This window comes from Crocodylus siamensis, chromosome 14, assembly GCF_052110815.1.
Source record: "Crocodylus siamensis isolate JL-2025a chromosome 14, ASM5211081v1, whole genome shotgun sequence".
Classification (NCBI taxonomy): Eukaryota; Metazoa; Chordata; order Crocodylia; family Crocodylidae; genus Crocodylus; species Crocodylus siamensis.
The window spans coordinates 17,645,400-17,663,009 of NC_143408.1; the positions used below are offsets into that span (position 1 = coordinate 17,645,400).

Consider the following 17,610-nt stretch of genomic DNA (forward strand, 5'->3'; position numbering starts at 1 on the left):
TTGTCCAGGTTGAATGACATAATCCCCTCATCTACATCCGTCTCTGCACACTCCCCCAGTCAAACATGTATCCCTCTTCCCACTGTGTTCCTCTCCCTGCACCATGTAGACCATACACATCCTCACACACGGGAATAATCTTTTGATGGCATTCTTTTAGTCAGAGCCTGTAAGCCTGGACACAAACAGATAACATTTTTTAAAATGATGTAGACTCCTAGAGCCCACGTTGGGAATGAATGGTATTGGGACATCTGCAATTCCTGAAAGGTGCCTAATGCCATTTGCAAAAGCTCCTGAATTCCACTGAAATGCATGGGAGACGAGCAGCTAACCTCCAACTTACTTCTGGAGAACCGCTCGGGGTGTCTATTTGTGCTGTTAGACACTTATATATTTAAAACTGTGGCCCGTACTCGCCTATAACCACTGTCTGTTTTTTGTTTTGGTTTGGTTTGGTTTCGCAAATGGGAGTTTTGCACAGCACTACAGACCATATACAGTATCGTCTAACTGACAGGCACTCAGCATCTGCAGCTTCTTACTGAAGCCGCCTTTCAAAAATACACACACACAGAGGCACTGCACACAGGGCTGCCTATGAAAGATGTGTTATGCTTACGTGTGAGGGTCTATAACCGATCCACGCATCCTGAAGCGAGCTGCAAACGCACTGATCTCATACTGGCGTCTATTTTAACTGCTCAGTAACCACTACACCACGCTGGCCCCTGCTTTTAACTGTCAGCTGTCACTTCGTTTCCTACGAGCAGCGTGAAGTTGCACCCACTGGCGAGAACAGAGCCCCAGCCTGGGTTTCCTAGAAACTTGCCGGGCGACGAAGAAGTGCAGCCCCCTTACAGTTGTGCGGAACAAAGTGGCGCCGTACAAAAGCCAGGGCCGCCAATCCCCATCACGGACAGCCCGCCTGCAGCTACCTGGGGAAGTCCTCGCCGCCCTGCGCGATGCGAGCGCCGGGCTGCCCCCAGCTCTGGAGGCCAGGCAGGGAAGGCGGGCGAGGGCAGAGTCCGAGGACAGCCCTGGAGAGGGCAGGGGCCGAGCTGCTCGCGCTAGCCGCGGCGAGCGGCGGCCGCCCCCGGCGCCGGGGACGCCCCGCGCAGCCCCGGCCCCGGCCCCGGCCCCGGCCCCGGGGAAGCAGCCGGCGGGAGCGCCCCGCGAGGCCGCCCCGCCGGTCCCGTGCCCCCGTCGGGCCGCGCTGCTCACCGGGCGAGGGGAAGAGCTCCACGTCCACCTTCTCCGTCTTGATGATGGTCAGCGTGGGCTTGAGGTCCACGGCCGCCTTCATGACGGCGCTGGAGCCCGGCCGGGCGGGCGGTGGCTGCGCTGCGCTGCGCTCCCCTGCCCTGCCCTGCCCTGCCCTGCCCCGGGCACCCGTCTCCGCGCCGCGCCGCGCCGCGTCCCGCTCGCCGCCGCCTCCAGGCGGGCCCTCCCCTCGGCCCGCCCGCCCGCCCGGCCCCGCCCCCGGCCCCCGGGGCACGGCGGCTGCACCGCTCGCGACACCGCCCGGGGGGAGGGGAGGCGCGTGTCGGGCCCCGGGAGCCCTGCGCGCGCGAGCCTCGAGGCAGCAACATCTCCAGACCGCAAACGGCAAGAGCAGAAAGGAGAGAATGAGTCACGCAGGTGTCAATTTACCGGCACGGGTGTCAGAAAGACAAAGGAAAACACACAAAACCCCAAATGTCATCTGCGCCCGCTTCGGCGGCCCTCGAGCAACCGCCTGCCGCCGGCGGCCGGGGCCGGGGCCGGAGCCGGGCCGGCGCCTGCCGAGAGGCCCGAGCCGAAAGCCCGGGTGCAGGCAGGTGCGAGAGCTAGACGGGGCAGGCCTGACAGAAACTGCTGAAGCTTCACCTAAAGATCAGCTGCGGATGCAGGCGTTGGGGCTATTTCTGGCCTCACCGTTCAGCGCACTTACAGACGAATCCACAGGGCTTCAGAAGTGGGGAGCCACGGCTCCAGCACGGATGCCACTGAGGAAGCTGTTCAGGCACCTAAAAGGTTTTGAAAAGCGTCCCTGCACGTTATGCCCCTGACTCCCACTGCAAAGAGACTGAGGCTCCCGGCTCGGGCACTTTCTGCAACTCTCAATCGGTCCCTTTGGCCACGGCGAGAGCCTTAGTGCAAATGAGCATCCCGCTCTGGATTCTGTTCTGCTCCACTCGAGCAGGTCCCGCAATGTTTCTTTGCCTCAGTGGCCGCCAGGCCCGCCGATACCCACCCGGGGAGCCACGCAGAGATTTGAGGCTAAGGACCCATGCACAAGGTACAAGGGATTCGTGTTTGAAATCTAAAACCGGAAACATGAATCCTACCAGTGGTGATACCTGGCTCTGATTTAGCACTTTGCCTGCATGAAATGCAAGCAGAGGGCTTGCTTTCCTCCTCCATTCTCCCTGAAGGGTTGTGATTTAATTTTGCTTCCCTACCTCCCAGCCCAAGCAGATGTGAGAGTGGAAGCAGGGGCAAGGGACAGAACAGGCACAGGAGACTGAAAGAAAGGACTCCGAAGGGGAAGGCTGTCCAGCCTTTCCAGTTTAAAGTCAAAAGCCAAAGCAAAAGAACCAGCTGCCTTTCTGTGTGACCTGTTCCAGGGCAGGCTTGGGAAGAGAAACTTGATGCAGTTTACATGAGCTGATAATCTCCCCCTTCCTATATTTCACTGGAATGCTGCAAACTCCAGGCCGAGCAGCGTGAGCGTATATAAACACGCATGCTGTAATTTGCAATGGGGGATGAGGGGAGGGGTGTTGGGGGATGGGGGACCAGTTACATGGCTGGCTGCAGGCTCTTGGCTGCAAGGATGGAGCCATCAAAATGCACCTGTGGTCCCAACAGTATTAAAATAACCCAAGCATTCCCGGCCCCCCCCCCCCAGTTTCAGCGGTCTTTGGTAATCCACGCAGTTCAGACCCAGCCTCTGCCTCCTGCAGCAAACCACAATCCTCAAAATGAAACAGAAGACGAGACACGCTGCGAGGCCTCCAAGGCTCACCTCGGTGCCTGGCCAACGGGGCCGAGCCGTTGACCTCATCACTGAGGCCGTTCTCACGGGCTGAGATCTCCGGCTTGTGTGGAAGGGGACGCAGAAGGTGATCCTGACAGGCGGAGCTCACTGAAAGCTGCGTCGGAGGGCCAAACCCCGCTTCTCCCCGACTTGTACTCTGGCCTTCTTCCCACGGGCAGTAACAGTTGGCTTGGACTCTGCTGCAAGTGCTACAATCCCAAAGCCTGGCTGAGAGCCAGTGAACCTGAGAGGAGCTGCTTCTCCAGTACAAAGCCACCAATAAAGTTGGTTCTTTGCAGCTAGTGTGTGGTTTTTATTAGGAAGTAGATCCCACACGCTCTTGGATTCCCATCTAAGCCTGGGCTGGGCAAAGCTGATGAGATGAGGTTACAGCCTGATGTGATATGAATGTAGATAGCGTCTCACTACCCCAAAACTTCTGTTTTACTTTCTTCCTGCTCTGGCAAAGGAAAGGAGGGACCAAAACCCGCCACACGTTCTGGAAAACCAGAGTACGCCCAAAGCGGAAGATAATGTCAGTGTGCGTGTCCCCGAAGCCGTAGCCGAGGAAGAGTCTGGGGTAGAGAATTCCTCATGGGGCGGCCGCGTTCTTTCAGGCTAGCTACATCATCCCCAGTGCCTTAATTTGTGTGCGCTTCAGAGCTCACGACATGAAAGCCCTGGCTCTGAACTCCAGCTGAGACGCTCAATAGCTCAGTGTTCACAGAAGGCAGGGAAGGAATCCATTGATTCGTTTCTTCAGCTGGGATGTGACCACTTGCAGTCCAAGACCGGCCAAAGATGAGTTGTTTCCTATTTGCTGCTTACAGTCATTAGGGAAACCGCTCCTCCTGCCCATTCAACGTCCATTCCTCCCTTCTAGTTTCACAGTCTCCCCTTCTCTCTTGTTATTTAAGGTTAATAGCCATTATGGCGCACTCCTCAGAAGGAAGAGGTGCTCTCCATGCAAAGAAGATAAGAACAGCCCTCCTGCCATGTACCTATTGAAAGATTTTGCTGTTGACATGAGAGAAACATTTTTTCTCCTTCCACAATGCAGTCCATTTGTTTTTCAGTTATTCAGAACAAAGAATAGGGCAGACAATGGAGCCACGCTATTTCCAACAGCGCCTGTTTTTTTGGGTTTGTTTTTTTTGGTAGCAACAACAATAAATGAATGCAGTCCTGGGGGAAGGCACCTGAGCCAGGCCTGGTGCATGACTTTTCAACACACACAGTTGGCAATTCAACTGAGACACGTACCTTTTTCATACTATACCTTTCCAGTGTTGGCCCTTTACATTTGGCAGAAGAAAACTATTGCAAACTGCCAGTCCCTGATGGCCCTCCAGATGTTACACAGCTGCAACATCCCCTCCCCAACCTCGAAAGTCCCGTCTTCGTCGCTGAGGAGGCAGCAATCTCAAAGTGAGGGTGAGAGTAACCAGTTTCTCTACCAGCAATACCAAAATGCAGCCAGTTCTGAGGGGGACTGTAGCAGCTGCTTAACAGCACACAGCAACACCATGCAGCAGTTAAAGTCAGGAAATGAAGAATACCTTCTCCAATTAAAACTGCAGGGAGATATTTATGGCAGAAGGCAATTACCCAGTTCGGCCATGGGATCCTGAATGACTGCCAGTGGTCGGGGCTTCCGGTTTGTGTCTCATCGTGTAGACAGCACCCAGAGGGCATCGAGCTAAAATCAGGAGCAAAGGTGGGGGCGGGGAGAGGCTGGTGGCTAAAGGGAAACGGGGATTTATTGGAAGAGGGTCACTGCTGGAAAGAGCAGTAGCCTCCAGGAAAGGAAAGGCACAGGGAGGTGGCTGCTGGGCAGGGATGCTGGCACGAAGCAATGAGAGGAAGGAGCAAGCAGCTGCCACAAGCATTCCCCAGGAAGATACCTTTCCTGGAATTTAAAAGTGTAGGAGAAATTCCTTCAAACACCATAATAGCTGGGAAGTCGTCGAGAAGATTAGTTTATGTTGGGAAAGGGAGTGGGTGGGAGCTGGCAGCTCTGGTGACGGAGGCCTTCTCTTTGCGGACATGCAGCAGGGGTGGACGCGTAATCCATTCGCCCACATACGGGTATGCATCCCTCCATGCCAGATTCCCAGGGAGCACGAGTCTAATACGAGTACCAGAGCATAGCACACGCTGCAGGGAAGGGTGTGTTTAGGACAAGAGCCCCACGGCTCCGTTTTTAGTATCAGCTAGATGGCAGCCATCACTTACGCAGGGGCTCCTGGACCGTTCAAACCGGTGTGGGCCTCAGCTATCGGGCACCTGCTTGTTGCTGTGCATTACCTGGCCTTGATTCAGAGAGGATATAAATCTGTTACAGCCTTTTTATTACAAGCTTGGTTCCTTATCTCAGACTGAAAAGACTGGCATTCTTAGTCCCGAACAGCCCAGACTTAATCCTCAATGAACCAAGCCAGCAATTGTCACGCAGGAATATTGTAACCGCCTCTTGGCCCTGATGAGGGGAACTGTCTCTGAGAGACAGTCTCCACTACTCAAGCAGTCATCAGCTCCTCTGAGATGCCTCACAAAGGCACCATTGTGGCTGGCTAGGCTTTGGGAATCCAGTTCACATAGATCACCACACGGGCTTAAGGGGAAAAACTCCAGTCCCTAGGGTGGGCTGGAATCAACAGCTCCTAAGTGCTACACTAAGCAATCCCACAAACCACTGAAGTATTTTCTGGTGACTCTTGCCTTTGGTTCCAGGGAGGCTGCATCTTGATTTGTACCCTGTGTAGCCAATCAGCGTCCCCTGCGTTGAATGTTATTAGTAGACAGCATGTTTTATTCTGCTGAGAAAAGCTGGTGGGTGCAAATCTTTCATATGCAACCAGACGCAGTGTCTGCTTTCACAGAATCAGAGAAAATGGGGCTGGAAGGGACCTCAGGAAGCCAAGTCTCCATGCCAAGGGAGGATCAAGCTTTAGAGAGAGTTTCTACCTTTCAATAAATACACCCAGGGCTTTTTGGTTTCTAGCTCTGGACTCTTTGCAGTTGCACCAAACACCGACAGTCTCACCCAGTGCCTCCCCTCTCCTCCAACAAGGCCAGTGTGCCTCCAATCTGATTTGCAGTGCCCAGCTCTTCATAAGTTTGCTAAGCCAGACCCGGCGTATTCCAACCCTGGACTTCTCCGAAACAGAGAACATCACTCAGCCTGTGCTTCATCAGACACCAAAGCTGAAGGAAGAGGCTTGACCCCAAGCAACTCATTCGTGGGTGTGACTTGGTCTTTTAGAGTTGCATAGGTACTGAAAGGCTGGTGAACTAACTCGTGCTGCCTGGCTAGAAAGGAGCATGGACTGGCACATTGGATTGGACCCTTCTCAGATTTGGGGGAACTGCACTGCTCTTCTCACCTGTTTTTGCTTCCATGGTAAATTGTGGATTCTGGTTTCTAAATGTATTGGTGTGCAATGGACTCACATGCTCCTTCCCTGATAAACCAGAAGAATTGTTTTTCCCAGGCACAGAAGAGCTACTAGGAAGGAACATTTTCCTCTTTTTTCAGGCTTTTTAAAAACCTATTCACACCAAAGAGAGATCCTACAAGAACCACCGTTTGTTTTCATGAAGGCATTAGCAGGCAGGCAGCCACCCTTCAACCAGGTTCCCTCCAGCACTGATAACCGACACAACACTTAGCCAAAGGAACAGCAGCCATCAAACAAACACCATTGTGTGTGCATGTGTGTATTGGGTGCTTATCAACATGAGCCAAGTGGAAGTGGGTGGCTCGGGGAAATGAAATCCAAAAGCCCAACGCCCTCTGGATAGCTTTGTGGTGAGGGTATCAGAGCACAGGAAATAAGAGTTCAATTCCTAGTTATGCTGAATACTTCCATCATGACGAAACACAAAATCATTTTACCTCTTTGTAGTCTAGCTCCCCATCTTGACTGGAACAACAAGGCTTTCCTGATTCAGTGGGGTACTATGAGAATTAATGCATCACGAGCCAGATGGAGCTTGGGTTGGATGGTGGCAGGGATGTAAAATCACCTACACAGAAAGAACTTGGCACCTTTGCACTGACTTGGATGGAGAGAAAAAACCTGGATTATTCCTTATTTGCATTGTACTACTTAAAAGCCACAATCGGGGCTTCATTGTGTTCAATGCTGCACACGCCTGCAATCGAAAGATGGTCCCTTACCCGGAGTGTTGCCAGTCTTAAGCATAAGAGGAAAGAGAACAGGTGAGGACAGCAAATTGATGAAGACAAGCATGATTAGCCTAATAAGCAATGGTCAGAACACACCAACTGCCGACAACGGCAGGACTGGGCTCTTCACTGGTTTCCTGAAGCACTCAGAGGCCCAGTCATAGCTGGGGTCTCCATGCCATGTCCCCTGGGTCTGCTTGCTTGGAAAGGAGTGGCTTTTTCTGGAGTGATTGTAAAGTCAGTGTCTATCGAGTTGTGCTCGGGCGTGAGGAAAGCACTGTCTGTGCATTTCAAATAAGAGACCTTCACTCAGCACTCTGCATTGGAAATCCCATCGCTTTCAATTGTCTCGACTTGGCAGCCTTGCCTTATAGTGAATAAACGACAGAGAAATACTCAGCTCTACACGTGTTTGGGTTTTTTGGGGTGGTTTTCTTGGACAGCAATCCTGGCTGCACAACAATACCACTCTTGTTCTGCCTTGCGCTACAGAGCAGGCTTGAATAGATCTGTCTAAAATTATAAGCAGGGCAGCCCCTGGGCTCTGAGAGATCACAGGCCACATGCTGAGTCTGAACAAAGACCCTGCTATTTCCTAACAATTAGCCCAGCTAAAAGGACATCTATCTCCCTGTATTAGAGCCACCACGTGCCTCCAAGTCAGTCCATTGTAAAGCTAATTAAATAACACGCCTCTCTCCCCATGAGGGTCTCCTGATTAGCCTTCCTCAGTCCTAAATCCTTGCTGATATAAATGGGAAGGAGACAGCTGGTTCGTAGAGACCTCCATTGCCAATGGAAACATCATCACCCATTATGCATCTGTCATTGTTGCTAGTTATTCCATTTTTAAATATGTTTTGCAGGCTAGCAAATGGAGATTGCAAGATACAGAGCTTTCTGGGGACAAAACTTTCCTGCTCCCCAATCAGTGCCACACACTGGTGAGTGTTGGTTTGCTATAATTCAAACATATCTTTCAAAGAAAAGAAAAAACAAAAACTTGTTTTGGGTAGGTCCCAAACTAAAAACTCTCTCTCCAGTAAATCCAAAAACAATTAAAAAGCAAAATTATTTCAAGTCATGTATAATATTTTCCATGACTGGAAATGAAAATCTGCATGTTGACAGTAATAGTGAAGAAAAATCCAAAATGAAGGGTTTTTTAATAAAAAAAAAAAAAAAAAATCAAAATATTTCAGCAACATCAAAGAAAAAGTTCAATTTCTTCAGAATTTAGTTTTGCTTCCCCCTCAGCTCCTCCTTCCCAGTGAACAATTTGATGAAACTTAAAATCATCTATCTGCACTTTTAGATGAATAAAAGTTTGGCAGATGCAGGTCATGCAGTTCAACAGCAAATCCCATCACAGTCTGATATTAGCATCTAGGCCTGTATTTCTCTGTGTCAGTACTCAGCTCTTCTGAATATCAGGCCCTTTGGATTCATCCACCGGGAGATTTTAAGGCTAGAAGGAACCACAGAGATCAACTAATCTGACCTGCTCTATATCACGAGACAAAATTTCACCCAGTGATTCCCACGCTAAGCCCATCATTTCTGTCTGGGTTCAGTGTTACTGTATGTAGCTTATGAAATGGAAAAAATCCAGTACATCCCTGGGTCAGTTGTTCCAATGGGTAAGTCCCATCATGGCTAAAAGACTGGGTTTTACATTCTGAATTTGTCTACCTTTAATTTCCATTGCTGGACCCATTTGCTAGGTAGAAAAGCCCTCCATTATCGAACCTGCTTCTTCCATTCAGTGCGCCATGCAGGTTTTCATTACCATTAACCTTCATAAGACCTTTTGAAGTGGGCTAGTCTTACAGAAGGGGGAAACTGAGGCACACAAGTTAAACAACTTGCTCAAAGTAAATCAGTGGCCAAGCTGGGGTCAGAACTCAGAATTTAGAGCTATATTCATTCCTCTTAGAAATATTATTAGATTGTGTAAATCCTCTTGCAACCACAAGATAATGTTCCCTCCAAAGAGCATGTCTGGTAGGTATGTTCATGTCCCCAGCAGTCTTAATTATGGCCGCACAACAGAATACAGATGCAATTACAGCACAGGCCTGCAAACTCACACTAATATTAATCTAACTAGGAAAGGTAGCAATGATAGTGCAGATATGATGACACGGGCTTCAGCCTAAACTAGCAGGTGGTGTAGATACTTGGTATTCCTGGACAGCATCCACTCTGTTTGCTAGAGCACTTTATGTCTCCCAAATAGAGGGCAACGTAATCAGGATAACACAAGAACTGACCTGCATGTTTGCTCCAAGTCCACCTTGAAACATTTTTGGTGCATCAAGGAAGTTCAGATGACACTATCCCCCATTTAGGAACTCTGGAGCTGTCCAAAATGTTCAGAGACTAGACTGCCATCTATTCCAGTATCTTGTCTCAACTCAACCTTAAAAGACTCACTGGATTGGGTCATACAGAAGCAGAGTGGACATTTTGCAGACTATACCACATGCCTGCTCAAGACTGAGACATGTTTTCTTCTTTGGGGTAGACTGTATTAATATATAAACCAAAGCCTAGCAAACAAAATGCATGAACTACCCCATGCAAAAGCACAGCACTGCTAAGTCACTCCAGATGTCCAGCATCTCCCCTCCACCACATCACACATGCTCCCCAGACCAAGAAGAAATATGGTTTATTCCTGCCAAGTCTATAGTCAACATTAGTTGAGTTTATCCCCCATCCACCTTTCAAGTCATTAATTTCCCATCCTTGGTCTTTTAAATAATTATTTTCACACCAGAAGCGCATGGCTGGAAGACCACAAGGTGAGTCAGCAATCTAATGAGCTGATTTCCTGTGGGCTTTCAGTTTCTGTGCTGGAACATCTGGAGCTTCCAGTACACTCAGAGCTCTTTCCACACAAGGCAAGCGACAAGATCCCAAATCTCAACTTACCATGGGGAGAAAGTGGAAGGAAGGAGATGGGGGAGGAGAGAGAACTTGGGTTCTGTTCTGGTGGAAGGAGAAATCAACACAGTTAGCTCCTGTTTTGGAAACCCACAAGTCTCCTTTATTGTTTGTGACCATTCTTGACAATGGCTGCTGCTGAGGCATGGTGGGAAAATACTGAGGAGCTTGCCATAAAATACTGTGTGTGTGCGCGCGCGCATGCGTAGCCATACATATGTGGGATTCTGTATCACACTCAGACAATGCAAATTTTGGGATAAATTATAGAGACAGAACTAGCCAAAATGGTTCACTGAAGGAGACTTATTTGCCCAAAGAATGCAGGGAACTAATTAATCTCAAACGCACAAGAACCAGAGGGACAAGGAGAAAGCAAAAAAAGGTACAACACGTTAACTAGAGGCCCCTCCTCACCCAGTCAGTGCCCTTTATCCCGATGCTGTGGGAATGGCTCCCCAGCCACTTGATTAATAAGAGCCTACGAGGAAAAACCGTTTATATAACCTCCCCTTCTCTAAACTTCCTAAGTGCTGTAGAAAGTGGCTGCCCTGGAAACACAAACTGGAAACGAAAAATATTATCTCTTCCATTTATAAACATGTAGAACACTAATGAAGTGAGGAGCGGCAGAGATGGGGAGCGGAGCAGCACATCCCACTTGGCAAGCGTGGGAGAGCCCTGATAAAACCATCTCTCTTCAGGTAGGAGTGGAAAGTGCAATAACGCAGCAGGGACTGTCTGGTGCCACCATCTATTGGTAGCTAATGAACTGTGAAGGCACGGGGAAAGGGCTTGGGTCTTTTTTATAAAGGTAACACTTGTACAAAAAAAGTGTTCACTCTATGTGGAAAACTTTCAGGAGGGGACAAGGGTAGCCTGAAATGAGGCAAAATAACGTTTTTCAAATCATTGCAGAATTCTCATCTTGAAATGTTAGCCCCAAAAGCTGGAAAAGAGAGAATGAATGGGAGTAGCTATGATCCATGGCCACTTGGTGATGGACAAATTGCACAGATGTGGGATCCCCTTACATCAGAGGCAGGCAATTATTTTGGACGGAGGGCCACTGACCGAGTTTTGGCAAGCTGTCGAGGGCCGCATTTCCCTCTCCGGTGCAGGGAATCAGGAACGGCCCCATGGTCCCAGGCCAGAAGCCTCTGCTAGGCAGGGGCTTCTGGTTGGGGGAGCAGAGCTGGGCGGGCCTTGCAGTTGGGTCCTGCCACGGGCTTCCCCTGGGTACTACTGCCCCTGGCTCCTGTCATCTTTGACAGGCAGCCAGCAGCAAATAAATAGTAATTTTCTAATTTTTTAGGGGCCCTGCGGGCTAGATAGAATGGCCTGGTGGGCCGGATTTGGCCCCCAGGCTGTATTTTGCCCACCCCTGCTTTACATGCTGCTGAATCTGAACTACTTGGCCAGTGCTCTCCACATCTGGGGCTCTCTTTTTAAGATGATACTGAGTTTATGGCCTGCTGTTTTGGTATAGACAATTACTGGTCTTCTGAAAAAATAATCTACTTTGGAGAAATGTGGATCCACCCCTGAATGTAAGCTCATGGGAAAATAGCAATTGTTAACATTTTTGTTGTTTTTGTATTTTTCCATTCAAAATTCTAACTTTTTCACACAAATACCAAACACCAGAAGAAATGTAATGAACATTTTCAGATTTCATGGTTGCTTTGAATTAAATATTTGAAATTTTCCTGGAGGAAGCAGAGGCTTTCCTCAAAATAATGTGTTCAGTCAAAAATCCAATTTTCTATCCAAGTCTAATAGGAACACACGAACAGGATTCTGTGGGCCTACCTCTAATTCAATTATGTAAATCATGTAAAGAAGGTGAGAGTTGTGACCATTTTGATTTAGCAGCATCTTCCACTTGCTTTTTACAGATTCAAAGACAAGAAAAGGTGCTGGCCAAAGATAATGCCCGCCTGACAAGCTGACGTGTTATATGACAATTAGATCAAATAGTTAAAGAGGAAATACCAAATGTTTCAAGAAAACAAGATTTCTTTGGTAATATCTTTTGTTGGACCAACTACACAGTTGGAAGTAATGTTAGACAAGCTTTCTGGCCCCAAAGCACTTTACAGGTGGTCCAAAAGACAGTACCAAACAAATCCTTCTTCTCACCTATTCCTTGGGCCACCACAGCTACTACAATGCTACTACAATATGAAACCTTTCAGGAGAAACTTTGTGACAAGGTCCTGAAGGAAGTGGTAGAAGTCTACCTCTCAGTTCTTTTTAAGCCAAGATGATAAAGCCCCGTATAGAGCTGCTCTACACTGGGACACAGATGGTCTAAATAACCTTCGTTCCATCTCTAATTCCTATGATTATCCAGATCCCTTGGCTCTGCAAAACTGGGTTGGGTTCCCACACAGATGAATTTTCTGGTACTGGCCAGATTAAAAATCCCATCCAAACAGTCTCCTTGAAGGTATTACCTAGCATTTTCCCTATTCCGCTCAACTTCAATATTGACATCATGCCCACCAACAGAAGTGCTTCTGACCCCGCTTGAATCCAGGAAGTATAGGCAACCATGTGAATAAAGAACAACAGTGAAGTGGGGGGAGTTATCTCAACATATTGACTCTGGAAAAGTAGTTCCATCTGACTTGGAAAGATTTGGGGCCACTTCTTATTTTACCTAAAACAGACCGCCTTCTCTAGTGGAGAACCACATCTTGCCCTCTCTTTCCCTTCCATGTAAACACTCTAATCCCTAATCCCTATGCAATGTCATCACCTTCAGTGATTCCCCCCCACCCCCCCAGCAGGATATATTGCAGCTCAGGCACTGGACATCATGTCTGAGTGTTTATTTCCCTTTCCAGGAAAGGAAGAACTTTCATGAACTCTCAATCTTTATTATTTTGCCCTTGGTTACAAAGCCCAATCATGCTGCTTATGAAATCAATGGCAAAGTTCCCATGGAGCATGTTTGGGCCATTTATGTTCTCATATGGCTGTAGATTTAAATGGAGGCTCTACCAAAATAAACAGGAAATTTGCCACTGATTTTTGTCCAATCACTATTTGGCCCTTATATTTCAAAGCCTAAGTCAGTCTTTGTGCATAATTTGCACAGAAGCCAATGGGATTGGTTCATGTATCTGCTAGCCAAATGTGGCCGTGAAGGTCTAATGCAGGCAAAAGGAGCGGGGAAAAGGTAGTCCAGGGTGGGACAACTGTTAGAGAAATCCAAATTACACGAACCCACAAATTGTTGTGAGTTTAAAGTCCATGAATCATTTTTTCTTTCTAACTTTAGCCCCAGACATCCCATGCACCATAAGTACTTCGTAGCAAAGGAAAGACTGCACTAGTCAGCAAGGCCGAGAAGGCCCCACAGGACTCTTAATGAATGGGGAGGTGGGTCCAACGTGCTTTCCACTGAAAGGCTCATTTGCTAATGAACATTTTCTCGCCCACACATCTTAGAGTTCGGGATGAACATGTACTGGATGGAGCAGGAATAAATGCTGAAACACTGGAAATATGGATTTTGCTCTTAAAAAGTGAAAGGCCTCCAAAAGCCTCCAAAACCAACTCTTCTTAGCTGTAAATTGACACTGGCATTAATGAAACTCCACTGGTTTTCACCAGCTGAGAATCCAGCTCTGAAATTATAAACACAGAAGACAAGGTTTATAAAGCACACTCCACCCACAATCCCACATGTTCTCATTTGAATCACTCTGGGACAAACAAAACCCTTTCTGCAGCTCTCCCATGGCTAAGAGCAGTAGCCGCATATTCCATTTGCTTTCAGATAAAGAAACTCTCTTCCCAGTGACTTCACACACAATCTCATTAACCCAGCCTGCTGCCGGGGAGGTGCAGCTTGTCTTCTCATGAAACAGCTGCAGAGACAGAAATGGTGTTTAATCCATTGTGAAATATTCAACAATCGACACATTGCAACTTTTCAAAGCCTTATTGATACGAGCAAACCCAATGGGAAAGACCCATCCTGTGCTCTGAAAAGCAGCTTCCTCATAATTAGGCTTTCTATTCAGGAGTCCAGCGATTTTGTGTAAACTTCAGCACGTGTTCTACAGACGTTATGTGGTTTCGAGGGGATAACCTCGCAGGAACGTCTACCGCGTGCTATGGCTAAAATAGAAAGCTAAAATGAAAGGTAATTTTCTTCTTTTGAGGGGAGAGGAGGACTTAGAGTTAGGGATGGTTTTCCTGTCTGACATTGTTAGCTAAAGGGGGGGAAATGAATGACTGATTTCAAAAGTTTGCATTTGCATAACTTCCCCCTCCAGATATCCTGGAGCACTCTGCTAATTTCAATGGATTAGGCATCCCAAAAGAACTTGCCATGTGTTACCACCCCCTTTCACCAACAGGGTGAACTGAGGCATACGGAGACTAAGGACCAAATGTTGAGAGGTATTCAGCTGCCTAACTCAAAATTTCAGTGAAAGCTGGATATTTCTACAACTCTGGCCCCAAGTCAGTTGGCCAAGGTGCTTCAAGTAGTAATATCAGAGCCAAGAAACAAATCCAAGCCCCTTGGGCTTATGTTTGCACCACAAAGATCTCCCTCCTTGCTGACGGAGCATAACAGTTACACACAGACAACAGCAGTGAAATGTATATGTACATGCCTGAATGTATATGCCTCCTGGTGTAAAAAACAAGAGGACATAGTACTACTTGGGCCCATAGGGCACTCTGGAGCGGTCCTTCCAATTGTAAGCTTTGTTTCAGAGGAAGGGACGAAAAGAGACTGTTCATGCAAGGGTATGGCTAAGGCAAAGAGCACCCAGTCGCTCCATCTGTGTGACCCAGGCAATGCAAGAAACCTGGCTGAGATAAGACATCATCTACAGCAAGGCTGTCCAACTTACGAGTGGCCAGCGGGCTGCACCAGTGAAAGCCAGACGTTATAGGCGCAACCCCCTATGCTGCACCACGCACATGGGCATCCTGGCCTCACCCTCAGCTCCCTGATCAGAGGCTCCCCCACAGCACCACACCACAGGGTGCCAGAGGAGGGAGGGGCAGCGCAGAGACCCCTCACAGGACACCAGCTGGACAGCTCTGATCTAGAGATAAGTCGCAACCCAAACCATGCACAGGACTGGGAAATCTCAGTTGGGGTCTTTCTGCACCCAAATGGAGCCTCTCTACTAAAAACAAGTACTGGCTTGGAAGTCAGGAGACATGGGTTCTTCTCTCATCCCTGCCACCAACTTATTGCTGCCCTTGGGCAATTCGCCCACTTTCTGCCCTCTCTCCACCCAGCAAAACGAGGATCCAGTCTCAGCTGGTGTCCACCAGATTACAAACACCACCGCAGATCTAACATATCACCAGAAAGCCTACTCCCAAGACACTGCCAGCCTGATTTTGCAGGCTCAAGTGATTCAAATAGTTCAGATAAGGCTCAGATAAGTGTCTAAACTCAGGCCCTTATCTGAGCCAAACAGCAACTCAGAGCTTTTGGAAATTTGTCCAGCACTACTATCAATATGAAATCCAATTTCCGTTCAAGTCTCCAGCCCCCAAAAGCTGCAATAACAGATATTCATACAGGTGCTTTCTTGAGATAGCAGGAAACAATATGAACAGTTCACAGTTCTCCCAACCGCATGGACATCTTGGGTTTGCCTGATAATGGGGATGTTGAAAGGGGTTGGAGGATGGCTCAAGGAACTGGTAACAGGACCTTTCATCACAAGGGGATTGATATAAATCCAGCAGAGATCAGAAGCAATTGCGCTTTCATATAGTAATGCAAACTGAAAGATCAGGCATCTAGAAAATTTAGTTATATGGAAAACAAAAACAGCGTAACATTGTATAAAGGGAAATATATATTACATAATTTCTGTAACATTTACCTTCAGGGGACTGAATGTGGTTTGTACTTTCCTTAGACATCATTAGGTACCAAAGCTCTTGTAGAACAATTTAAATACTATAAGAATTCTGCCATTTTCATAGGACTGATAAGGATTGGATACCCACCACTCTGTTAGAGTGATTTCATGCATTCACATCATATTATTTTGTTACAAATTTCCTGGGCAGAAGTAGCTCTGGATATTCTATTTTAAGGCTAAATATTCTGTTTTCATAAACTATTGTTAGAGACCCAATAATCACTCCTGTCCTTCTTGTAAGCATCCCAACTTCGTTACCTTCAAGATCTCAGCTAACCAGTCCATCTCCTACTCTTTTCAGTATCTGTAACCTAATCATTCATTTCTCTTGTGCAAGAGTGTTCCAGAATTTAACGGAGATGAAAAGAGGAGAGTTCCAGGGAGGCCGGTCTATAGAAATCAGCCCGATTTTTACCAATGAACAACCTCTTCTCCATAGATTTTTTTTTTTTTGGAACTGTCTTATCCAATTACACAGTAAGTCTAAAACTAGCTATGAAGCGCTGTAGAATAATCCATAACTATAGAGGAAGAAAAAAAATAAATCCCCTTCCCTTCCTACTAAATGCAACAGAGCTTTCTGCAAAGGCCTAGCCTTCCAAGGGCCAATATAGAAGAACGCTGCCCCTCCCCTTCACCCCCTTTCACTCAGCCCTGCATAGAGGTCATGGGATAGAGGCAGCATTTGCGCTCCCCAGTTCCCCTTTGCTCAGTGATGTTGGCAGCACCAGGGTTAACCACAGAGGAGCCCTGTAATGCAATGATTTCTGGTTTATTTCAGCAGGGGAAGTGTGTCCCTGCCTGATTAGCCTGATGGTTTCCTCTTTTCCCATAACCTCCAGACCCCCGTGGCCTGAGTGTTTACTTTCTGAAATAAAAAATCTGCTAGTGTTTTTCTTTTTCGGGGCATGTGTATTTTGGGAGGATTCAGGGGGGCAGAGGGGGAGTGGAATGGGATGGGAGGTTTGCACACACCTCCCCCCTCTTGCTTCCCCCTCCCCTGCTCTTTTCCAGCTGCAGCCTCTGAGCTGAGACTTCTGGCTTCAACGTGGAAAAAAAAAATAGCGAGAAAGCAAGACGTATTAATGAGGGAGTTTGGTCTCCTGCTTCAACAGCTATAAACACAGAGAACATCTGGAGATGAGGGAGGGAGGGAGGGGAGGAGGTGCTCCATGCTGCCAGGAGCTGAAAGAAACAGGCTGTTTCCAGGATCCCATCCCCCACGGTCCCCACCTCCCCTTCCATGCCGCCTGCCCAGCACACACTTCTCCACTGAACATCCAGCCAGCCAGGCCTCTCCACTCATAGATGCATTAGAAAAAGTAGCCTTACTTGCTGTAACGAAGCACCACGCAGCAGAGCCCACTTAAAGCATTATCAGAAGATGGAGTTAGGGCAGACACTGGCCTACGACCCCGGGATTTTGCCCAAAGCTGAACCATTCAGGTTCCAGCAATTTTCAGAAGATTCCCATCTCCCATTCTTGACTGCTTGCACATGGTGAAGCCTGGCCAGGCCCAGCCAGAGAA

At 48.0% G+C, this 17,610-nt stretch overlaps 1 protein-coding gene and 1 pseudogene across 6 annotated transcripts in view; both read right to left on the bottom strand.

The window, feature by feature from the left end:
- ETS1 (ETS proto-oncogene 1, transcription factor) overlaps positions 1-17,610 on the bottom strand; it is a 114,041-nt gene that overhangs the window by 67,334 nt on the left and 29,097 nt on the right. Inside the window, exon 1 of one of the 6 annotated variants that reach the window (XM_090027013.1) lies at positions 1,225-1,444. The exons of 4 other annotated variants lie outside the window; for them this stretch is intronic. In XM_090027013.1, the coding sequence (XP_089883139.1) occupies positions 1,225-1,306 (82 nt within the window). In that variant the 5' untranslated portion in view covers positions 1,307-1,444. Of the gene's footprint in view, positions 1-1,224; positions 1,445-17,610 lie in introns of those variants that run through there. One more of the 6 variants, XM_090027010.1, reaches the window with a different exon arrangement.
- LOC149853410 (ubiquitin-conjugating enzyme E2 variant 1 pseudogene) lies at positions 1,702-16,325 on the bottom strand (annotated as a pseudogene).